Raw genomic sequence first — 25,194 nt, forward strand, 5'->3', positions numbered from 1 at the left:
GGGGGCCACCCGCCGGCTGCCCGCTGGTTTCTACTGTTCCGGGCAGCGGCTCGCCGGCGGGCAACTGCCCGCCCGCCGGCTACCCGTTACCGGGCGGTGTTTCACGGCCATGGGTAGGTGGCGGGTCCCCTACCCCCCACTGACTCTTTTCATCACTTTTACGCCCCGGGAACCATTGTGGAACCCGAAACCATGCTTAGACGCTTTACAACGCAATTAACGACAACACGTAGACAATTAACGGATCAAATACGAGAAACGAACGGCACATAACCTATCATGCTTCTCTAAACATAATCAACACCCGAACATGCGATTTCCCCACCCGATAATCCAAGAATAATATCATACGATACAACCTAGGGTTCTAATCACTTTTATATCAACAAGAATACGATTCGTCTTCTAATTGCAAGATTCGGTAAGAATAACACATAAACATCAAGAACGTCACACAATTATCAAGAACAACACATAATCATCAAGAACTCCGTATGATCATCAAGAACTCCATAATTATCAAGAATCTCCCAATATCAAGATTATCAAGATCCCTCATGGGATCATCACATCAAACATCAACAATAATCATCATAACTCGCCAAACACAATAATATGGGGGAAACCCTAAGGGGGAATCATAGCTATGAAAATAGGTTTTGTTGAGACATGGGTTACCTCTTAGCCTTAATTAATTCCTTGGCTATGATGGATCTTTCTTTAAGCTTTCTTGATTTCTTGATTTCTCCTAGGGGAATTCTTGGAGCTCTTTGGGTGGTGAGAGATTATTGTGGTGGGGATTCTAGATGCCTTCTAAGTTCCCTATTTATATGCTATGGGGTCTAATTCTCCTAGGATTATGGATTGGGCTTAGAGATGGGGGGCCCATGGACCATAGTGGGCTTAATGCTAATTAATCCTTGTGATTTATTTCCTTTCTTTTTGGGTAGATGGTTAATTAATTAATTGGTTTTAGGACTCGTAACACGGGGTGTTACACTCCCCCCCCCCCTTAACAGGAAGCTTCGTCCCCGAAGCTTGGCCCTTGGTGAAAGGTTTTCTCTTAGTTACCTGGTGTGAAAAGCTTGGGATACCGCTCCTTCATTGTGTCCTTAATTTCCCATGTTGCTTCCTCGGTCCCGTGGTTGGTCCAGAGGACCTTCACCATTTCTATGGCTCGGTTCCGGGTGTTTCTTGTCTTGGTGTCCAGGATTCTTACGGGTTTCTCTTCGTATACTAGTGACTCGTCGAGGTCTACGACCTCGGGTTGGAGTACGTGGCTTGGGTCGTGTATGTATTTCTTTAGCTGAGACACGTGGAACACGTTGTGTACTCGTTCTAGTTCGATGGGTAAGGCGAGGCGGTAGGCCAAGTCCCCGATTTTCTCTACGATTTCGTAAGGGCCGATGAATCAGGGGCTGAATTTCCCTTTTCTTCCGAACCTCATTACTCCTCGTGTGGGCGAGATCCTTAACCAGACCTTGTCCCCGAGGTTGAATTCGGCTTGTTTCCTCTTTAGGTCGGCGTAAGACTTCTGGCGGTCTTGGGCGACCTTCATCCTTTCCTGGATGTGTTTGACCTTAGCTGTGGTGTCTTATAGGTATTGGGGGCCCAGTGTTACCGGGTTGACCATTTCTTCCCAACATAAGGGGGTTCTACATTTCTGACCATATAGTGCTTCGTAGGGTGCCATGCGAATGCTCGCGTGGTAGCTGTTGTTGTATGAGAACTCGATGAGGTCCAGGTGTTCTTCCCATATTCCTCGGTAGTCTAGCGGGCAGGCTCTTAGCATGTCCTCGAGGGTTTGGATGGTTCTCTCGGTTTGGCCGTCTGTGGTAGGGTGGAAGGCTGTGCTTAGTTTTAGTTGCGTCCCAAACGCCGATTGTAGTGATTTCCAGAATTGCGAGAGGAACCTGGAATCTCTATCGGACACAATTTTTCGGGGGACTCCGTGGTATTTCACTACCCGGTTTATGTAGGCTTGGGCTAGTTGTGTCATTGTCCACGTTTTCTTCATGGCAATGAATCGTGCTGTTTTGGTCAGCCGATCCACTATGACCCAGATTTTGTCCTTGCCGGTTCTTGTTGGGGGTAACCCTCCGACGAAGTCCATGGATATGGAATCCCATTTTCCTTGTGGTATTTCAAAGGTTTGCACGAGCCCCTTGGGCTTGCATCGTTCAGCCTTCACTCTTTGGCAATTCAGGCATCTGGCCACGAAATCTGCGATTTCCTTCTTCATGTTTGGCCACCAAAACGTTTTCCTTACGTCTTGGTATAACTTTTCACCGCCTGGGTGAACTGAGTATGGGGAGTTGTGCCCTTCCTCCAAGATCATTTGTTTCAAGTGGGGGTGCGTCGAGGGTACACACCACCTTCCTTTGTAACGGAGGCTGTCGTCCGAGTGTGCCTCGAAGGGGCCTTCCTTCCCTTGGGTTAGGTCGCGGCAAATTTTATCTAGTTCCGGGTCCTGTTGTTGCCCTGTCTTGATTTCCTCAAAGAGGGTGGGTATGGCTTGCGTGTTGAGTAGGTAGGCATTGGGGCGGGTTTGCCCTTGCTCTATTATTTCTAAGTGTAGCTTTTGGAAGTCCCTGTACAGTTGGTCCGGTAGGACCCATGTGGTGTTGAGGGAATGGTTCGTCTTTCGGCTTAGGGCGTCCGCCACGACGTTGGCTTTTCCATCGTGGTATTGGATGTCTAGGTCGTAGTCTTTTATGAGTTCTAGCCACCTTCGTTGTCTCATGTTTAGGTCCTTCTGGGTGAAGATGTACTTTAGGCTCTTATGGTCGGTGTAGATTTTGCATTGTACCACATACATGTAGTGTCTCCAGATTTTCAGTGCGAATACGATAGCGGCTAGCTCGGGGTCATGGGTGGGGTAGTTCTCTTCGTGGGTTTTGAGTTGCCTGGATGCGTATGCTATTACTTTTCCCTTTTTGCATCAGCACGCATCCCAACCCTTTCTTGGATGCGTCGCTGTAGACCTCGAATCCTTCCGTCCCGGAGGGGATGGCTAGCACGGGTGCCGTGGTTAGCTTGTCCTTTAATTCTTGGAAGGCTGAGATGCAGTCGTTGTCCCATCGGAAGGGGGTTTCCTTTTTCATGAGTTCAATGAGGGGTTGGGCTATCTTGGTGAAGTCGGGTACAAACCTCCTGTAGTAACCAGCCAAGCCCAGGAAGCTTCGGATTTCCGAGAGTGAGCTCGGCGTGGTCCATTCTCTAACGGCGCGAATCTTAGCGGGGTCCACCCTAATCCCCTCTTTGGTTATCACGTGGCCCAAGAAGGCTACGCTGTCTTGCCAGAATTCGCACTTGGAGAATTTAGCGTAAAGTTGGTTTTCCCTGAGGGTTTGCAGTGATATGCGAAGGTGCTTCTCATGTTCTTCTTTATTTCGGGAGTAGACTAGGATGTCGTCAATGAACACAATGACGAAGTCATCCAGGTGAGGTCGGAATACTCGATTCATGAGGTCCATGAATATGGCGGGCGCGTTAGTGAGGCCGAAGGGCATTGCGGTAAACTCGTAGTGGCCGTAACGTGTCCGAAAGGCCGTTTTCTGGATGTCCGGTTTGGCCACTTGGATTTGATGGTACCCGGATCTTAGGTCGATCTTTGAGAATACCCCTGCCCCTTTAAGTTGGTCGAATAGGTCATCTATTCGGGGGAGGGGGTACCTATTCTTTATTGTAACTTGGTTGAGTTCCCGGTAGTCGATGCACAGGCGCATGCTCCCATCCTTTTTCTTAACGAATAGTACCAGGGCTCCCCATGGGGAGGTGCTGGGTCGAATGTAACCCTTATCTAGTAGTTCTTGGAGTTGCGTTTTCAGATCCTTCATTTCCTTTGGTGCTAGTCTGTAGGGTGGTTTAGAGATCGGGGCGGCGCCCGGTATGAGGTCTATGGTGAACTCGACTTCTCTGGCTGGGGGTGCCCCCGGAATTTCGTCTGGGAAGACGTCGGTGAACTCGTTTACCACTGGGATGGCTTGTGGTTCGAGTATTTTGGCGTTGAGGTCTTCGACTGAGCATAAGAAGGCCTCGTCTCCTTGGCCCAGATACTTCTTAATTTTCATCATGTTTACAAGCTTGATCCCCGGATCCTGGCGGGTACCGCGGTACGACACCCTCTTACCGTTTGGTCCTCGTAGGACCACTTTCTGTTCTCCGCACAGGATTTGCGCTTGGAATTTCCCTAGCCAGTCCATGCCCAAGATTACTTGCATCCCATCCAATTGGAACTGGATTAGGTTGCTGGGAAATTCCACTCCTTGAATGGTGATCATTACATGCTCGTACATGCGATCACATTTTATGATCTCTCCCGAGGCCACCTTGACTTGGAGTCGGACCTTGGTGCTGGCGTTAAGGCCGAGCTGGGCGGCGAACTCGGTTGCTATAAACGAGTTGGTAGCCCCCAAGTCAAATAGTATGGTGGCTGGGGTGGCGTGTACTAGGAAGGTTCCGGAGACTATGTTGCTATCTCCGACCCTGGCTTTGCTTAGGGTAAGGATCCTTCCCCGGGCAGTTGGCGTGACGGCCTGGTCAAGTGAGGTGGTTTTGGGGTTCTTAGGCTCCCTGGTGGGAATTGGATGACTTCTTTCGGGCTTCCTCTTATACCCCAGTTGCGCCCCTTGGGACGGGTTCGTTACCTGTTGTAGTTGACATGCCTTGGCATAGGCTTCTCCGAGGGTCCTCGGTTCTTGGGCGGCCAAGGCCCTCTGGTGTTCGGGGTTAAGGCCTGCTAAGAATTTCCTGACTTTGATCCCCTCGGTGGATACTAGTTCGGGGGTGAGGCGAGCCAGTCGGCAGAATCGTTGGTAGTATTCCGAGACTGGGGCTGCCCCTTGTCTTAGATGGAGGAATTCCTCGCATGTGGCGGCTTTCAGGTGGTTGGGGTAGAACTGTTCTCGTAACCGTGTTTTTAGGCCTTCCCAGTTGAATCCGGGGTCTTGTTCGTACGTAGGTCCCTCACGGGCCCACCAGATGTCGGCCTCGTGTCTGAAGTAGAAGGAGGCTATCCCGACTTGGTGGTGCTCGGGGCATTGGGTTGCCCTGAATACCTTGTCGAAGGTCTCAATCCATTCTTCGAGGGTCGTGGGGTCTTCGTCTCCCGAGAAGGTGGGTGGTTGGTGTGCCGAGACTTGGTGGTGGATTTCCAAGTTCCCGTTCGTTGGTAGAGGTTGGGGGATGACAGTACTTAGTGCCTGGGCAATTTGGGCCAGGCGTTGTAGATTCTGGGTCAGGAATTCCTGAGTAAGGCGTCTCGGTGTTCCTGTCTGTTTCTTCTTGGGTGTCATCCTGGTGGTTAAAGGTTGATATTATTTTGTGTTTTCACCTTGATGTAATAAGTGAAGGAGAGTTTCTTAATATTAAAGGGGAATGAAGTGAGGGGAGGTGATGTGTAGGTTTCACAATCTCACCGCGCGTCCTAAAGTTCTTAAGGCCTATGTTCCTAAGTACCTAGAGTTCAATCCTAATGTCCTAAAGTCCGGTCTTAAGAGTCTTATCCTAGGGTAAAACTTAGGCAATGATACCAACTGTAACACCCCAGATTTTCAAGACATTTTAAAACTTATAATAAAGGTAGAATCTTATTAAATCCCAAGACATAATACAAGCGTTCAGGGTGCTATGCCACACCTGGGCTAGAGAACCCAAGTGCACAGGCTAACTAACTAATAACCACAAAGCGTAATTACATAAACATGGCACGCAGGCCGAAGGGGAACTAACTACTTCTACTTTCCAAGTTCTAGCGCGCTCCAGTGACTTAATCTTCTGTGCCTGAAAGCCAAATATATCTGTTCAGCGAGAGATGCTGGTAACCCACTCCAACGCGTTGAAATACAATACATATAGAGATATATATATAGATATACGAAAACTATTTTGAGCATGAAGGTATATCCTACGAACTCTAGCTTTAAAACCGGGAATGACTCGACAGATAAGGCCAGACACAAGCAACAGTTATAACAAGCATACGCAGTTCACAACAGATAAGGCAGATAGGGCAAAGCATAAACAATAACCACAACCCCACATAAGCAATCCCCAACATAAATCCCATAGTCACATCCCCCAAGACACTCATAATCACAGCTCATCCATATCACAACACTTAGCACACTTTGTTGGCGCCACAGGACCAATCGCATGCCCATACATGAGGGTCAGCGCATATAGCTCTGACACAGCCCCGCAGCACCCTGCCCCGTATCGCAACACGGAGGGGTCGATCGCAACCGACCGATGAACCGCAGCTCATCATAGTGTTTGATCGCAACCAAACAGTGGACTGCAGCCCAAGAGAATGTCATCTGACCGCAGCCAGGAAAGAGGACGAACCGCAGCTCGTATAGAAACGTTTGATCGCAACCAAACGGTGGACCACAGCCCAAGAGTATCAATCTGACCGCATCCAGCTTCTGAACCGCAGCTCAGGATAACCAATCTGATCGCAACCGAATTGGGGTAACACACACACATAACACATAGCAAGCACATGCAACCCACATTACACATTGGGAAGGGGGATAAAACGTATAACAAAACATATGCGTGATCCATCACATACTAGGAATAGTCCTAAGGGGTTCATACTCCTTCCACCTAGGTCAACGGGATACCAATTCAACTAGCATGCAATATAATAGACTCAATAACCTACGAACGGTACCCGAAATATCAAACTAGACATAGGCACGATAAACGGAGTCCGTTGGGACGCCACGGGGAACGGGGAAGCCGGGGTCCCAAGGTGGGCAAATTTCCAGTGGGTAGCCAGTGGGTGGGGGGGCACCCGCCGGCTGCCCGCCGGTTTCTACTGTTCCGGGCAGCGAGTCGCCGGCGGGCAGCTGCCCGCCCGCCGGCTACTCGCTGCCGGGCGGTGTTTCACGGCCATGGGTAGGTGGCAGGTCCCCTACCCCCCACTGACTCTTTTCATCACTTTTACGCCTCGGGAACCATTGTGGAACCCGAAACCATGCTTAGACGCTTTACAACGCAATTAACGACAACACGTAGACAATTAACGGATCAAATACGAGAAACGAACGGCACATAACCTATCATGCTTCTCTAAACATAATCAACACCCGAACATGCGATTTCCCCACCCGATAATCCAAGAATAATATCATACGATACAACCTAGGGTTCTAATCACTTTTATATCAACAAGAATACGATTCGTATTCTAATTGCAAGATTCGGTAAGAATAACACATAAACATCAAGAACGTCACACAATTATCAAGAACAACACATAATCATCAAGAACTTCGTATGATCATCAAGAACTCCATAATTATCAAGAATCTCCCAATATCAAGATTATCAAGATCCCTCATGGGATCATCACATCAAACATCAACAATAATCATCATAACTCGCCAAACACAATAATATGGGGGAAACCCTAAGGGGGAATCATAGCTATGAAAATAGGTTTTGTTGAGACATGGGTTACCTCTTAGCCTTAATTAATTCCATGGCTATGAAGGATCCTTCTTTAAGCTTTCTTGATTTCTTGATTTCTCCTAGGGGAATTCTTGGAGCTCTTTGGGTGGTGAGAGATTATTGTGGTGGGGATTCTAGATGCCTTCTAAGTTCCCTATTTATATGCTATGGGGTCTAATTCTCCTAGGATTAGGGATTGGGCTTAGAGATGGGGGCCCATGGACCATGGTGGGCTTAATGCTAATTAATCCTTGTGATTTATTTCCTTTCTTTTTGGGTAGATGGTTAATTAATTAATTGGTTTTAGGACTCGTAACACGGGGTGTTACAGATTGTCTCTTCTGGCGTTTGCTGGGGGCTGTTTCCCCGGCCTTCTTCTCCGTCATCTTCTCCTTCCCCTTTTGGATACCCTGTAACACCCCGTGTTACGACCCCTAAAACCAATTAATCATTTAATCAATTACCCAAAGAAAGAATTAAATTACAATAATTAATTAGGAAAAGGCCCACCATAGTCCGTGGGCCCTCACCTCTAAAACCCAGCCCCTAGTCCTAAAAGGAATAGAGTTAGCAAGCCTATAGTATTTGGACCCTAATTAGGACTCTTAGGTATATAAATAGGGGACATAAGAGGCACCTAGAACCCACACCACAATAATCTCTCACCACACAAGGAGTTCCAAGAATTCCCCTAGGAGAAATCAAGAAAGAAGAAAGACTTAGAGAAAGACCCTTCATAGCTAAGGAAATTAATTAAGGCTAAGAGGTAACCCATGTCTCAACAAAACCTATTTTCTTAGCTATGATCTCCCTCTTAGGCATCCCTCTATATTCTTGTGTCTTGATGAATTTTTTATGATATTGATGGTGTGATCTTGATAATTGGTGATATGATTTTATGTGTGATCTTGATAATCTTGATGATGATAAGGGATTCTTGATGATTGTGTGATATTCTTGAGGAATTCGGATTCTTGATGATTGTGTGATATTCTTGATGAACCCTAATGTTTCTTGATGATTAAAAGATGAGTTATGTTCTTGATGATTTAAATATGATTAGAGCCCTAGGATGTATCGTGAAATTTGTATTGTGTTATTCTTGATGTATTGGGTGGGAATTCGCATGCTCGGGTGTTGTTGTTGGTTTAGAAATTACAATAGGATACGTGCCGTATGATTCTTGCTTTTGATCCGTTAATTGTCTACGTGGTGTCATCAATTGAGTTTAAAGGTGTCTAAGCATGGTTTCGGGTTCAACAAAGGATCACGGGGTGTTTATTGTGAAAAAAGACTCAGTGGGGGGTAGGTGGGGGTAGGGGACCCGCCACCTACCCGCGGCCGGAATTAACGCCGCCGGCAGCGGGCAACCGGCGGGCAAACAACTGCCCGCCAGGCACTCGCTGCTCGGAGGCTTGTCGCCGGCGGGTGACTCTTCACCCACCGGCTACCCGCTGGAAACTACCCCACCTCGGGATCCCCGTTTGATGTTCCCCCTACCCCCGTGGCGTCCCAACGGACTCCGTCTATCGTGCCTAAGTCTAGTTTGATGTTTCGGGTACCGTTCGTAGGATAAATGAGTCTTATATATTGCATGCTAGTTGAATTGGTATCCCGTTAGCCTAGGTGGAAGAAGTATGAACCCCTTAGGATTATTCTTAGTATGTGGATGACCACGCATAGGTTTCGTTATACGATTTACTCCCCCTTCCCAATGTGTTAATGTGGGTTGCATGTGCTTGCTATGTGTTATGTGTGCATGATACCCCAATTCGGTTGCGATCAAATTGGTTATTCCTGAGCTGCGGTTCAGAAGCTGGCTGTGGTCAGATTTACACTCTCGGGCTGCGGTCCACCATTTGGTTGCGATCAAACGTTTTACATGAGCTACGGTTCATATTCCTGGCTGCGGTCAGATGACTACTCTTGGGCTGCGGTCCACTGTTTGGTTGCGATCAAACATTATGATGAGCTGCGGTTCATCGGTCGGTTGCGATCGACCCCTTCGTGTTGCGATACGAGGCAGGGTGCTGCGGGGCCGTGTCAGAGCTATATGCGCTGACCCTCATGTATGGGCATGCGATTGGTCTTGTGGCGCCACCAAAGTGTGCTTGTGTGATGAGATACGGATTGATTGATGTTATGAATGATATGAGGTGAAATCGTGACCACAGGATATATGCTAGTAACTGTGTATGCTTGGTTATAACTGTTGGTTGTGCTTATCCCTATCTGTCGAGTCTATTCCCTGTTTTAAAGCTAGAGTCTCTCAGGATATATCTTCATGCTTCAAAATGATTTTCTTATATCTATATATATCTATATGTATTGTATTTCAACGCGTTGGAGTGGGTTACCAGCATCTCTCGCTAAACAGATATATTTGGCTTTCAGGCACAGATGATTAGACACTGGAGCGCGCTAGAGATCCGGAGCGTAGAGTAGATAGTTTCCCTTTCGGCCTGCGTGCCATGTTTATGTACTATTTGAGGATTCTAGTAGTAAGCCTGTGCACCTGAGTTCTCTAGCTCAGGTGTGGCATAGCACCCCGTACTCTTATGTTATGTTTTTGGGATTTATGAGAATTTACCTTTATTATATAAGCTTCAAAAGTTTAAAATTCTCGGGGTGTTACATACCCACTCGGGTAACCAGGGTGTCGGATGCGTCGACCATGCCTCCTTCGGCGGTAGTAACTATGGTCATGGAGCGTAAGGGGCGGGCGGTCGGTATCGTGCCCCCTCCGGACGCCCGTGGTCGTTGTCTTCTTCTTCCCGAGTGAAAACTTCGGTCGGGGAGGGGATCTTGGACCCTCGTCTTCAAAACCTCGGGACGCCATTCCTGCAAAAAAATCACAAGTTGTTTAAACCGGGAATGGAAAGCGATCGGGGAGTTAGGGTCAGGGACGGTTGGTTAGTGTTAGACATTTTCCTTTCCGCTTTTGAGCGGGAGCCTTCGCGATCGTCACGCCTATCGGCACGGGTTGGTATTTCTCCGGCAAGTCGTAGACCGGCGCGGGCAATCGATCTTCATCGTAACTTTCCGCTGTCCGAAAAATCTTGTATTCGTGGATCTCACTTGAGATCCGACTGACTGCATCCCGGAGGGCTTGAGTCTCGACTGGCGTAACTTGCTTCCGAAAATGGGTGCTCCAAACTCTGTCAACCGGGAGGATCCAAGGGTCATACTTGACCGAGAAGATCCTGTTCTTCCACCCTTTATTGTTCCCGAGCAAACTCGCGATCGAGCACATTTCGGCCCGGGATTGCACCATCAGAAATCCACCTCTATAGCTGGCCGGGAGAACTTTCACCTGGTAGATGAAGTTGAATAGCTCCATGGTGCAGGCCACTTCATGCCGGGCGCAGATCTGCGGGAAGCAAGCGATTATCCTATGCGAGTTCGAGCAGATCTGGGCCGGGACAACTTGGTAGTATCCCAGGAAGGCTGTCAGGAGAGGAGGAAATGGGAAAGCGATCGGGGCCCTCAGGGAGTCGAAGTGCATCCCGATCCATTTTCCCCGATGCCGATCGATTATATTCCCGAGCTTCCGGCTTGTGTCGAACTCTACCCGACCGTTGAGTCTTGCGGCGATCTTGGCCGCTTCTCCCTTGGTTAGTCTGCTCATCTGTTGTTCGACGTTCTCGCTGTTCAAGAACTCAAACCCATCAACGGCCGGCGCAGCCGGGTCGGCTGGATCTTCCTCGACCGGCTCTGCTACATCTTCTTGGTTGTCCCCTCGAGGAACGGATTCAGGGTAATCCCCAATTACCCGAGTCAGCGTGTCCCTAACGCCATCAGTCGGGGAGCCTCGCCCACTAGTCGAGGTCTCCCCGCTTTCTCGGCTCGAGCTGGACCCTGACGTCCCGGATGAGCTTGACGACCTTCGTCGCTCGGGGGCTTGCGCGGGGGCTTTTCCTGGCCGTTGAACGACCTCTGGCGAGTAGGACATAATGTCCACTTCCTCCTCGCCGATGTGCCCAACCTCCTCGTCGTAATCCGTGACCGAGACGTTTTGGCTATCTGAGTTAGACATTGTGTTTACCTAAAGGCCGGTCGGGATTAGTCTGGGGCTCGGGAGGTTTGGGTCGAAGTTATATGAAGCATATGCCTGGCTATGTAGAAGCGTAGAGCAGTAAATAAAAGCTAAGGATCAGAGAACTTACCGATCGAAGATACTTAGCTGGAAAAGGCTTGAAAGCTGCTTGCTTGATTGATCTTCTAGACTGCTTCGCTCGGGATGCTCTGAGTATACCGAGCGATTCAGAAGGTTGGAGAAAGTTCAAATGAAATCCTTGGAGGCCTATTTATAGGAGAGCATTTGGGCGGGAAGCCAATCCACTCACGTGATGCGACCGCTCCTGATTCCGAGGTGACCATTGCAGTCGCAGAGGCTGGCAGTCGTCGACACGTGGCGCAAGGGAATGACAGCTATCCGGTCGGTTTGGCGGCAGACTGTTGGGCTTCTTCATCCCGTCCCGTTTTTTCCTGGACGGTCAAAAAGGCACGGGCTGGGGGGCTCTTGGTAGGGAATACCTCGACCGACATGCCTTTGTCCTTTTGCTCTTGTTTTTGCAGGTTACAGGTCGGATTTTCTCTAAAGAACCTGGTCAGTCTTCGACCAGGCAACTCCCGACCGGCATCGTCGACCACCGAGCGATAGCCCTTAGGCGAGAGCGTTGAGAAGAGACACGTGGCAGCACCAGGCGCTGACAGGCAGGGCACCCAGGAGGGCGACACGTGGTTGCTACGTGGGTGACATGACGGACGGCCGGACTTGTGTCTCCGGCCCCGCGGCTATAAATACCCGCCGACGCAACAGTGTGAGGGACTTTTGGACGATCGATAGGTTGTTATCAGAGAATCCCGACCGCAGTCAGTCGGTACTCGGAACAACCATTTAGATTGTACTTAGGACCTTCACGTGATCAATAAAATCCTTTATTTGCTTTAATTGGTCTCGTATTATTGCTTAATTACCCTTACGTGGCAATTAACACTATCAGACATGGAATGACCATTTTTCCCCAATGAATAAACAATTTAAAAACTTTTACATTTTTCCGGTAACATTTGGCTGGCAATTTGGCCGTCAGGACCAAATCTGCTAACAATTACATAGTTAAATGACTAAATTGAGATTTTTGAAAGTCGAGTACTCAAATTACCAACACCCCAATAGTCACAAGACCAAAATTGCAATTTGTTCTTTTTTTCTGTTATTTCTCAACTTTCTCTTTATTGTTTACTAATGGAGTCAAATTTTGTCACTACCTCTGATCTATCTCCCAAGACAATGAAAAGTTCTATAAGGCTTTGGTTGATGCGTTGTTATTTGTCCAAAGAATATCAACACATAGTCGTCAACCACCAAGCACTGGTTTCATGACTCCAAGGTACATATTGCAGTTCTACATTTTTCAAACAACAATGTATTTTAATGATATTAAATTAATATTAATATTTATGTTGTATGTTGTATGTTAGGAAGTCATACATCAATATATTCTAATTGATTGAAAATAAAAATAAAAAAAAAAAGAATAATTGGCTTAAAATGAATCTGATATTACTAATTGATTGAAAATATAATATGATCACTAATTATATTAAGTGATATTCTACCATTATATATTTTCACCTGAGTCCCCCGTTCGGATGGACTGAAGGTGTTAGCTCTAGACGAGGATGGATAAGATTGTGTTGCCACTACAAATGTCGTCTACAAAGAGATTTCAATAATGTGTAAATATAACCGGTGATATTATGTTTTTTAATGAAAAAATTGTTATATATCTAGACAAAAAATATATTTTCCATACAAATAAAATAGGATATCAATTCATTCTTATAACTGAGTTGCTAGAGAACGGGCACATTTGCCTAATTTAAAAAAATACTGAACAATGATAAATAAAATCTCCAAAGTTACAACACTGTATGCGTACATGTACACATTAGATATTAATTTGAGCAATTATTTGCTCAAATTTAAGCATTGATAACATAAAAACACATAAACGATCCAAACCATACCTTCAATTACACTATATAATATTTGATGTTCTAATTTAAATAATTATATATCGATCCAAATATTCTTAATATATTATAACAATCCATTCGGTGCATCGCACTGGCGCAAATACTGATTTTTTAAATAAAACATTTAGGGACGTTTATTATAAAACATCATTGATTATATATCTTTATTGACAAAGAAATTATATTTCGTCAGTAAATATTCCAAAAAATTTCACTTTATATATAGTGACGTTATTTAATATAATGTCGCAAATTGTTATATTTAGCGACGTTGTTTAGAGCGTCGTTAAAATTTTCGTCGGGAAATACAAGATTTCTTGTAGTGGTGATTCGGAAACTTTTGTACTTCACTATTCTCCTTAGCTCCAATGATATTCCACTAATATTTAGGTTACACAAATACAAAGTGGATAAAACCATGTAGATTCTTTCAGATAGTCCTTGAGATAAAGGTCATCCATCGTGGATTTATTTTTCAGTATTTGATTAGAGCTAGCCAATGGTCGCCGTCCACTAAGTCGCATAGCTATGTTGATTGCATAACATCTTTTGGTTGAATATGGTTGTAAGTGTTGAGTGGTGGACTATAGAAATCAATTTGCTTTCTCTTCAGTTTAGAAGTCTGAATGTAGATGATTGCTTAAACACTTGCACTTGATCACTTTTCACTAGCACAACATAACTAATATTTTCTTTTAAGTTTCGGATCCTCCTTTTATAGACGAAGAGGCGGGGATGAGCGCCACTCTTTTGAAGCTGCTCAAACAACAAACGTTGGACTGTTTAGCTTAGCTTCTAATCTTTATGCTCATTAGGGAGACTCATTCCTTATTAGTTATTACTCCATATCACGACTTCTTCCCCCTACCTAAGTGTCAAAATCTACATCCTTTTATTTCATGAGCGCGCCTCTTGTAGGGTGTTCTTTCAAACTCCTTGGCTCTTTGGTGTTTCCTTCTCTCCTCCTACTTTATTATTTTGTTACAATTCCCATGTAAATCAAATACTGTAATTGAAATCTCATTAATTCTATTCTTACCAACTAAATAATGAAAATTGAATTCATATTTTAATTATAATTATTCATCTTCTATGCAATTACAAATTTTTTTCATTCTTATTTCTCTCCACGCAACCGAACTCTCCAGTAAGGAAAGAAAAAAAAAATAGATTCTCGTATGAGCAGCTCAACTAATCGCAAGATAAAATTTGTCACAAGAGACGAAGGATCAAGTCTCACCAACATCAGTGTGTCCAGTGAACAAAAATCTAAATTTAGTAAAATCACCATGATTAACCCCTCAATAAACTGTCAGATTGGAATGTGGGGCGTCTGTAGTAGGCGATTCTATTTTTGTCACAAGGAAAGAAAAATTAGAGATTGTTTGATATAAGTGTCTCAAAGGTCAAAATGAAACTTGCCCACACAAGATGAGCTTGCCCCTGATGACCTTTGCCTTGCAAGGTCTGCCTTTTAAAATTTTAAATAATATAAAATAAACATTCAATACATAGAGTACGACAAGTCTTAATTTGGAGGGTGTGTTCGATTCTTGTCTTTAAGAATGGAACATCCAGACCAGCTATTCCACCCACTATATTGGACAGTAGAAACTCTGGATATATTTTATTTTTTTTTTTTAAAACAGTAATTCAAAACAATGACACTAATTATGCATTTTATTTCCCTGGGTATACCCCCCCCCCCCCCCCCCACACAAAAAAAAAAAAAAAAAAAAAAAAAAAAAAAAAAAAACCACAAATCCGATCCGTTCTTATTCAAAACAACAATGACACTAATTATGCATTTTATTTCTACGCTTCCCTTGCTTCTTCCACTTCGCTACTGAGTGGTGCCTCCTCATTACCACTGGTAATTGCATTGTATTCTTCAGCAACTGGATTGAAACGAACCTTCTCCAACGACTTGAAAAAGTAAACATCCTTAACAGCAAGGTACTCCTTCCATGATAAGGTCTGATACATGGGAAACCCATCTTTGTTCAATTTAACTGGCGGTTTAATTTTGACATCAATATTTGGGCCGTAGAAATACGCAACGGAGATGCGGTGATGGGCATTGCTCACAACGGCCCGATGTAACAAGCTTTTGAACCGTCCATTAGAGGCTAACTCCATCAGGTCACCGACATTGATGACAACTGCGTCTTTAACGGGCTCGATGTCGACCCAATTGAGATCGGGCCTGTACACTTGGAGGCCTCTAAGGGTGTCGCTTTGGTATAGTACAGTTATAATGGACGAGTCTGTGTGTGGGGCTAAGCCCATTGCACGGGTTGGGTCTGGACATTTCGGGTACGAGTTCATCTGTAGGATTGATCCCGTACTTTCAGGAAGCCCACCGGGCTTAAACCATTCCACATCTTCACTAGATAGGCCCAATGATTTAAAGAGTAAAGAAACAAGCTTTTCAGCCAGGCCCTTCATTTGTTCTTGGTACTTCTCAATCACATCGCTGAAACAAACAAATTAATCAACAATGTAGATATCATCATTTCAATATATATATATATATATATATATATATATATATATATATATATATATATATATATATATATATATATATACACACACACACAAATACGCAAACACATAATATTATGACACTTTATTATTGAGTGTATATAAATATATATAAACATAAATATACAGTCAACTATGAATTTAAATTTTTAATTGAGAAAATATATCTATCATATAAAAAGTGGATTATAGTTCATATGTTACTTAGAGCATATAAAAATAATAATTGGCCCACACAAATGATGACTCCTTGTTTCAATAATTCAATTATGTAGAAGACACAGATAAGGTATGTAACACGTAACGTTTCTAGGTGGACATTTATCATATAAAAAAGTCGATTATGGTTCAATATTAATACTTTATATTAATTAAAAGTTTAGATTTATTTTAATTTTAGATATTTAAAAAGTTAATGTCATATGAAATTCTTCAAATATAGTGGTTAACTTGAACCACAAATGGTAAAAATTTGAAAATTAAAAGATCACAGATGATCAATTTGAAATTTTAAAACTAAATGTGACAAACTCATTATATTCGGAGGACCCGAATGATATTAACTCATATTTAAATTATAGTAAATAATATATATATATATATATATATATATATTGAAAAAAAAAAAGAATAAAAAAATATATGTATATTGTAACAATAGTAGAAAAGATTATGAAAATTATAAGAATAAGTCTATTTATCCCTAATATTATATAGTATAATTGATATAGTATAATGTATATATAAAAATAATGTAACAAAAATAACGCCGTGTATAGAACTTTGATTCACACTTAGTAGTTTTAGATGGATATATACCAGAAAAGAGAATAATCTTCAGGCCAAACCCGGCGTGCAAGCTCCGATGGCGGCGGTCCCACGACGGTGAATCCTTCCCCCCACATGCGACTGTTAAAGTTGCGAGAACTGGGGACGATGCCGTATCCGGTGGAGCTTTCCGGCGAGCGCTTAGCCCGGAGCTTCTGCTCCGCCGGCAACTCAAAGAAGCGCCGAATCTGATGCTCCGCTTCGGCAAGAAACTCCACGGGAATGCCGTGGTTGATAAGCTGAAAAAAACCCCAAGTCTCAAGAGCCGTTTTCATTTGCTCGACGGCTTGAGGGTCATTAAGGTCGATCACGGGAATAGTTTCTTGGGGTGGAGAAGATTTGATGGGCTCGTCGATCCAGGTGTGGGTGTCGGGAAGTTGGCCGGCGTTGTCGAAATCCAAGGGGGTGATACCATCGACGACCTCGCCGGTCATGGTTGAAACTTAGCAGTGATTGAAGAGAAAAGAGAAAAGTTGGTGGAGGGGTTGAGGAAATAGGCCGGGCAAGTTGTAATGTGATTCACTTGCATGCAACTATTTATACAGAGAGGGGAGAGTAAGAAAGATACTTTGAAATACGTTAAAGAATTTTGTTTTCTTTCAATTACATTATTATTAAATTTACATTCTTAGATTTTGTTTTTCTAATAAAGATAATAAATATATTTTTAAAATTATATATATATATATATATATATATATATATATATATATATATATATATATATATATATATAGAGAGAGAGAGAGAATAAAGTTCAGAATACACAACAGTGTTAACAATATGCACCAACAATGTAAGAAAACACACCACAATGAAATGAAATAAAACATCACAAAATACACAACAGACTCAAAAAAAATACACCATATAACTCACCACCCCAATGGTGTATTTTCGAACAGTGTATGGTGCTTTTACTCACATCTAATGGTGTATGTTTGATGATGCGGGACTCTGTTTACTCTGTTTTTTGTGGTGTATTTCCTAACGTTGATGGTGCATATTTGTTGAACTATTGGTGTTGCCGCACCGTAAGAAATCGCTGCACCGTAAGACACTGCCGCACCTGAACTCGCCTCTATATATATATATATATATATATATATATATATATATATATAGGGAAGGGATCGTGCATTTGTGTCTTCCCGTGCGGTTGTGTGATTGATTAATGTGTGTGAGTTTTATACTTAATATATATATATATATATATATATATATATATATATATATATATATAGGGAAGGGATCGTGCATTTGTGTCTTCCCGTGCGGTTGTGTGATTGATTAATGTGTGTGAGTTTTATACTTAATGTGCGTGAGTCTTGTGCTTAATGTGCCTGAGATTGTACTTAATGTGCGTGAGTATGAAATGTTAATGTGCATGAATTTTGTACTTAATGTGCCTAAGTATTGTGTTTAATGTGCAAGAGGTTTGTGCTTAATGTGCGTGACTTTTAACACAATCACACAGGAAGCTATAAACAAAATACATTCAGACCACAAACGTACTCACACATTAAACACAAAAGTCAAACAAAGACGAAGACGTATATGATGAAGAACAGAGAGAGGGGAAGAGAGGATTAAGGGAATAGGAAGAGAAGACGAAGACGTATATGATGAAGAACAGAGAGGGGAAGAGAGGATTAAGGGAATAGGAAGAGAAGACGAAGACGTATATGAAGAAGAACAGAGAGAGATGAAGAGAGGATTAAGGGAAAAGAGAGGAAGAGAAGACGAAGACGTATACTACTGGAAATTATGGAATTTCCGACCACCTGAAAGTGATCTTAAATCAAGTTGAAAGCAAAAAGTGGTCGGAAATAGCAACAAAGGTTTTTCCGGATACCAAAAGTGGTCGGAACAAGGCTTTCGACTTGATTTAAGATCACTTTCACGTGGTCGGAAATTCCATAATTTCCAGTAGTTATAACAGGAGCACATTAACATTACACACTCACGCACATTAAGTGCAAATCTCAGGCACATTAAACACAAGACTCAGGCACATTAAGTACAAAACTCACGCACATTGACATTACACACTCAGCACATTAAGTACAAAGCTCAGGCACATTAAGCACAAGACTCACGCACATTAAGTACAAAGCGCACACACATTAATCAACCGCACAACCGCACGGGAAGCACCCAACCGCACTGGAACCTTTCACTATATATATATATATATATATATATATATATATATATATATATATATATATATATATATATATATATATATACTAGTCTTTTCTATGCGCGATGCGCAAAAATATATGCCCAATATTTATATTTTTAAAAATAACTAACAAATTTTTACTAATTATAATCTAAGTGAAATAAAATTTATTTATTATATTAATTTAATATATAATGAATATATAATGTTTTACAAATATTGTTATAATTAAAGAATATAAGAAAAGATGTGGTAGATGCAAGTGTATGGTAAAAGTAATGTAAAAGATAACGGAAGTTATAACGGGGTAAGGATATTTTTGTCCAAAAAAATATATAGTACAACTCTAAAAGCACAATGTACAAAATGTTTAGCATTAAAAACATGGACATAAATGAGGGGTATAACTTTGATTGAGACTTATTATGTTTTTAGATATATATATATATATATATATATATATATATATATATATATATATATATATATATATATATATATATATGAATATTCAAGTGCGGCGGTGCGGTTAATTGTAGATCATTAGATTAGATAAATCCAACGAATCACATTCATCAAGGCTTTTCCGATATTTTCGCGCACGTTCTCACACTACGCGAACTGCAAGGTTAAAGTCGTCATTGGGCACCAGAATAGATCAAATCATAGTGTTGTGTGTTTTATGTTCGCTATTGGTGCATTATTAACCTTACTGTGGTGTATTTTAGGATTCGTGTTGGTGCCAAGTTCAGGTGCGCCTTCTCATGCGGTCAGTGTGGGCACACTAATAGTTATACAAATATACACCATCCATATTAGAAAATGCACACCAAAAAAAATGCACAAATTAGATACGCATCACCAGAACGCACCATTAGGTATGAATAAAAGCATCACACACTGTTCAGAAATACACCATTGGGGTGGTGAGTTATATGGTGTATTTTTTGGGTGTGTTGTGTGTTTTTTAGTGTATTTGTGTATTTCATTATGGTGCTTTTTCCTAACACTATTGGTGTCTTTTGTTAACACTGTTTGTGTATTCTGACAAGCGATCGATATAAATGACCAATACAATTACCATAACACCTCCCACTTATCAAGACGCGCTTAAATCTTTAAATCTTCAGAAATTAGCCGCTGCTGTTAAATTAAGCAGAATGGACGATGCTAATATGACCTCACCGCCACACCTAATTAAAGCCACTGTTGCATTTGAGCGCTAATATATATATATATATATATATATATATATATATATATATATATATAATTTGAAAAATATCTTAATAAAGTATCCTTATTTGAAGCCGAAATTTAAGGTAACGGAAAATAATATCTTTATTTGGTAAACAAAATTTAAGAACGTAACTGAAAGGATGAGAAAGACAATATATATATATATATATATATATATATATATATATATATATATATATATAGATATATATTGTCTTTCTCATCCTTTCAGTTACGTTATTAAATTTTGTTTACCAAATAAAGATATTATTTTCCGTTACCTTAAATTTCGGCTTCAAATAAGGATACTTTATTAAGATATTTTTCAAATTATATATTGTACCTACTATGATATTTTTACCATTTTTTCAGATACGTTCTTAAATTTCATTTTTCAAATAAAGATACTACTAGTGTTTGACCCGTGCGATGCACGGGATGTAAATTACATATTATTAATTATGTTTATGTTATGCTAAAAATTGGTTGAAGCAATACAGTAAGAATTTGGAATATAATCATTAAGTATATTTGGGAGCTCAACAAAAACCAACTGAAAATGGTATGTTAGAAATAGTATAAAGGTGATGGTAATATAAAAATAATACATTAGAAAACTACAAATTATTGAAAATTTCATGATATACAACATTAGTGGTTGAGGTTGTAGTTGAACTTGAGTCTTTTGCTATCAATATTTTGAGACCGTCTGGATTATTAACCCGAGATGCAACTACGTACAACTGAGCGTGTACAAAAACCGGTTTCTTTAGTACTAAACCTACATGAGTCAACGTTTGGCCTTGACTTTTGTTTATGGTCATCGCATATGAAAGCATCAATGAGAATTTCTTTCGTTGAAACTTGAACGGCAATCTTGGATCCGATGGTGCCATTGACATTCGGGGGATTAACACTTTTGTACCTTTGTTGGGACCAGTCAGAATCTCGCCTTCAATCACATGATCTACTAGCTTTGTGATTATCAACCGAGTTCCATTGCACAAACCAAGAGAATGGTCAATATTTCTCATTAACATTACTGGTGATCCGATTTTCAAAGTCAGTGTATGATTTGGTAGACCTGAAACCCGAATGCTATTTAGAAACTCCGGTGTGTGTACATCTCCAAATATACCGTTATCGCCATCTGCTTTGCATACTGCGTCTGAACTATAGTATGACCTACTTTCGGCATTGTGCAACTCAGTCATATAGTCATTAACAGTGTTGACAACGTCGAGCGTTGGTGCTAATATGGCACGACCCAACAGGTGCTCGGGGTCAGTGTTTCCACTTGCAAACATAGGAAATGTACAGTGCACAATTGCTTTAATGTCGTCCCCCCCGGATGACACTAACATGTGCATTGGTATTTCAACATCTGCAAACCCGTTATTCCGGCCACCAAGCTTCCCATCGCCGATATTGGCAATCCAGTCAGCAAACTCTTGTAACGCCTGTCGGTTTCCACCATTTGGTACCGAGCTGAGCCTGAGGTTTTTAGTTAACCTTAATACTTTGCAACTATCCCATAGGTATTTGCTACGTTGCTAAACGGCATTCTGCTACTAAAATTTTCCGTTGATGTAGTATGTATTGTCCTTCGTATCCAAGAAGAAACTGTCAAAATGCAGAAACAACGACTATTATTAACAAAAAAATAAGAAAGATCCTTACAAAAAACTGAACTCAAGGGTTTTATTTTAATATAAGTAATAAGTATATTATTTAATTAACAATTTATACCTAGTTGCGAATCTGGTGATCTATTTAGGTCGAACGAACGATTGCGGCGCTTTGTACTAAGTGGTTTATCACGATCCCCCTCATCTCGAGCGCAATTTGCTTTAATCGTATAAAAGCCACACAAAACAGATGTTAGAATGTTAAGTATAGCATTTTACTAATTCCATTCATATCATCTACAAAACTGAACGTGAAAATTAATGTTTGAGATTCGTACTATTTGATATGTTGCTTAACGGTATTCTGCAACTCAACTCTTGCAGCGGTGTATGCCGAATTGTCGTACTAATTACGCTTGAAGCTGTGGATTACAGTATGAAGTCTATATTACCAACTTATTGACTAAGGATATACATTGTGTTAAAGGCCAAACATACCATTTGTAACAATACTTAATGGCGTACTTAGCGAACTTTGGAAAACACCAATAAGCGGTTTACTATTGCCTGCATTCCGGCTGGATTTAATTGGAGACATGTAGGCTTCATCAATGATATTACTATTCTCATTCGCTGCAGCGTAAACACATATGTCTATCAAATATCATAAATCGTTCGTTGGAACACTTTTTGACAATAATAACAAATTATACTGTAATTATCCAATAAGAGTTCGTAAATGATGTCACTATTGTACTGTATAATAATACCGATAATTTTAAACTAATATTGCAAATTTTATATTTAACCATATTATCACATTATTTTTTCTGTAATATGTCATGATAATATTATATAATTATATATCTTTTAATAATAATAATAATAATATAATAATAATAATAATAATAATAATAATAATAATAATAATAATGCAAATCTTTTTGTATAGCAATGTCTCGATTTTTAGAAATAAGGAAAATGCTATTAATCTTCGTAATAGTTTTATTATTTTTATTACTAATAACCTTTAAATATTAAATAGCATAATTGGAACGCATTTGTTCTTATAATAAGCACATTGATGATTGAGATTAATATTTGGCTAACAATTATTTATAAGAACAATAATAACCAAAATACTAATAATAACAATCATACTAATAATAAAAATCATCAGAAACTTTTAGACTAATAATACTATAACAATTATACTAATACTAATAATAATTCTAATAATAATAATAATACAAAGAATAATAACAGTACTAATAATAATAATAATAATAATAATAATAATAATAATAATTAAAATGGAAATGACAGTGAGATGGGTCTCGATGATGTCGCTTTCCTAATCCCTTAAACGCTCAGTTGTGAGCTCATTTCGCCGGGCAATCAACCTGGTTTCTCTCTCTAAAAATGGAGCTGAGTAAGGGGTTAGGGTTCGATTGGTGAGTCTCGTGTACTCTGTACTATGGATTGACGATGAAAATGATGTTTGTGTGGAGAATCGACTGACAAATAGCTCTCGGCATACTCGACGTCTGAGTGTTCATAGTACGGTCACAGCCACAAATCGGAGGTTTGATCTGGACTATCAACGCACTGCTTCGATCCGGTGAACACTATAGTCGCCAGAGTTCATGGGTACATAGAGATCGGACATTCTTGGTCAACAATGTGTGCGATTCGAGTCGGTGACCATTTTTCAGAATCGGTGGTTCAGCTATTCGATTTGGAAAATAACAACAAAATTGGGTATGTATTTCTAACCTAATTAATCTACGTTGTTCAGATGTATATATAAATAGGGATTTTGATACCGTTTATCTACTAAATATGTAGAAGTAATCCGAGTATACAACACATGCATATGAATTTTGCTAACCGTCGAATTTATAGGATGATTTTTAATTTGGAGTCCGAGAAGTTAGAATCCGTTGTTTAATAAGTATATTTTTATTTTTTTTTTTTTATAGTGTACCCAAAAATTTCTTATAATCTCTATCTATATAGGAAGACAGATAGTTATAATAAAGATAGAAGTGTATATAGATTTACCTTGGTTGTTGCTGGGATGCTTCCTCTTCGAACCAATGGTGGTTGTAGATGTAAGTTTCCTCATGTGTTCTTAGGGAGATGTATTGGTTAGAATAAGGAATTGTTTAGGTGGTGTTTAAAACATATGTTTAATCTCTCTGTGTTGATTATATAGTTGTAAAGAACTACTCAATTAATATTTGGAGACAACATTGGAAACTGACCATTATAATGGCTTTTGGAATACTGAAAGGGTTAGTTGTGGTACTTAATGCACCTGGAAGTCCATTAACATAGGTAGATGAATATTATTAGTAATTGCTTTCATACTAAACTGGAATTATCAAATTTGATTGGAATGTAAATAGGTTTCTTATTTAGGTAACATAATATCATAATATATATGTTGTTTTGCAGGTAGACAGTAGTCGGTTCAAGCCCACAAATACTGATGGTTGTGATAGGTTTTATTTGATAAAGATCTGTGTTTGAGACTGTTGTATTTACACATGCTTCGGGGGGCTTAAAGATAAGTTTGTTGTCCATCTAATGTGATTTACAATAAAGATACACACGAATAATGATATTCTTTGAGTGTTGATAAATTATCTAATGTTAATGATTATTTAATTTGTTTAATTGTAATCCTCCAATTGCAGGTAAGCTGGTACACCTACATTATATTTATGTCCAATAATTTGTGGATGCTTCATAGATACAAAGTTGGAGTCCAGAATATTGTATTAACAGTTGCTTCGGACGTCTAAAAGATAAGTTTTAATACCCTGGTATGGCTCAATCTAATGTGATTTCACATGTTAGTTAAGCAGAATAATTTCCTTACATTGTTCCTAACCAAGTAGTACTTTAAGGCAGTTATTCAGTTAATTCAAAATCCCCCAAATGCAGGTAAACTGCACATCAAAAGGTCTTCAACTAACATTAATTGAGGACGCTTGATTTTCACCAAAATTGTTGTCAACAATTGGTAAGTCCCTAATAAGCACTAAAGATCCTAATTAAGTTGCTGCAAGTCGTATTTTAAATTTAACGGTTGTTGGTTCAACTGCAGGTAAGATGCAACACAATCTATATTGTATAAAAGGTCATTGAGGAGATAATCAACTGTAGATTGTTGTCAACAACTGGTAAGTCCCTTAGTTCTCAATTATGATTACTTGGAAACACATTTTTACTTTACTTTCCAACAATAGC

At 40.7% G+C, this 25,194-nt stretch overlaps 2 protein-coding genes across 2 annotated transcripts; both read right to left on the reverse strand.

Moving 5' to 3' along the window:
• Positions 1-15,259: 15,259 nt before the first annotated feature.
• On the reverse strand, positions 15,260-17,375 carry LOC109186347 (gibberellin 3-beta-dioxygenase 3-like). Its single transcript, XM_019336295.1, has 2 exons — positions 16,873-17,375; positions 15,260-15,982 (listed from the first exon to the last, which is right to left on the reverse strand). Exons 1-2 carry the CDS (start codon positions 17,313-17,315, stop codon positions 15,322-15,324), a joined length of 1,104 nt encoding a protein of 367 aa, XP_019191840.1. The 5' UTR covers positions 17,316-17,375; the 3' UTR covers positions 15,260-15,321.
• A 3,550-nt stretch (positions 17,376-20,925) lies between these two features.
• On the reverse strand, positions 20,926-24,064 carry LOC109186209. The gene is made up of 3 exons (XM_019336142.1): positions 24,001-24,064; positions 22,435-22,569; positions 20,926-21,827 (listed from the first exon to the last, which is right to left on the reverse strand). Exons 1-3 carry the CDS (start codon positions 24,062-24,064, stop codon positions 20,926-20,928), a joined length of 1,101 nt encoding a protein of 366 aa, XP_019191687.1.
• Positions 24,065-25,194: the final 1,130 nt, after the last annotated feature.

This window comes from Ipomoea nil, unplaced genomic scaffold (assembly GCF_001879475.1).
Source record: "Ipomoea nil cultivar Tokyo-kokei standard unplaced genomic scaffold, Asagao_1.1 scaffold1407, whole genome shotgun sequence".
Lineage (NCBI taxonomy): Eukaryota > Viridiplantae > Streptophyta > Magnoliopsida > Solanales > Convolvulaceae > Ipomoea > Ipomoea nil.

Excerpts from the sequence above, each read along its gene's own strand:
- LOC109186347 (XM_019336295.1), bottom strand. The coding sequence starts at position 17,315 with ATGACCGGCGAGGTCGTCGATGGTATCACCCCCTTGGATTTCGACAAC. Across the intron at positions 15,983-16,872 it reads GAAGATTATTCTCTTTTCTG|CGATGTGATTGAGAAGTACC; the intron begins GTATATATCCAT and ends TGTTTGTTTCAG.
- LOC109186209 (XM_019336142.1), bottom strand. The coding sequence starts at position 24,064 with ATGAGGAAACTTACATCTACAACCACCATTGGTTCGAAGAGGAAGCAT. Across the intron at positions 22,570-24,000 it reads GCATCCCAGCAACAACCAAG|CGAATGAGAATAGTAATATC; the intron begins GTAAATCTATAT and ends TTTACGCTGCAG. Across the intron at positions 21,828-22,434 it reads ATTAAGTATTGTTACAAATG|TATTAAGGTTAACTAAAAAC; the intron begins GTATGTTTGGCC and ends ATAGTTGCAAAG.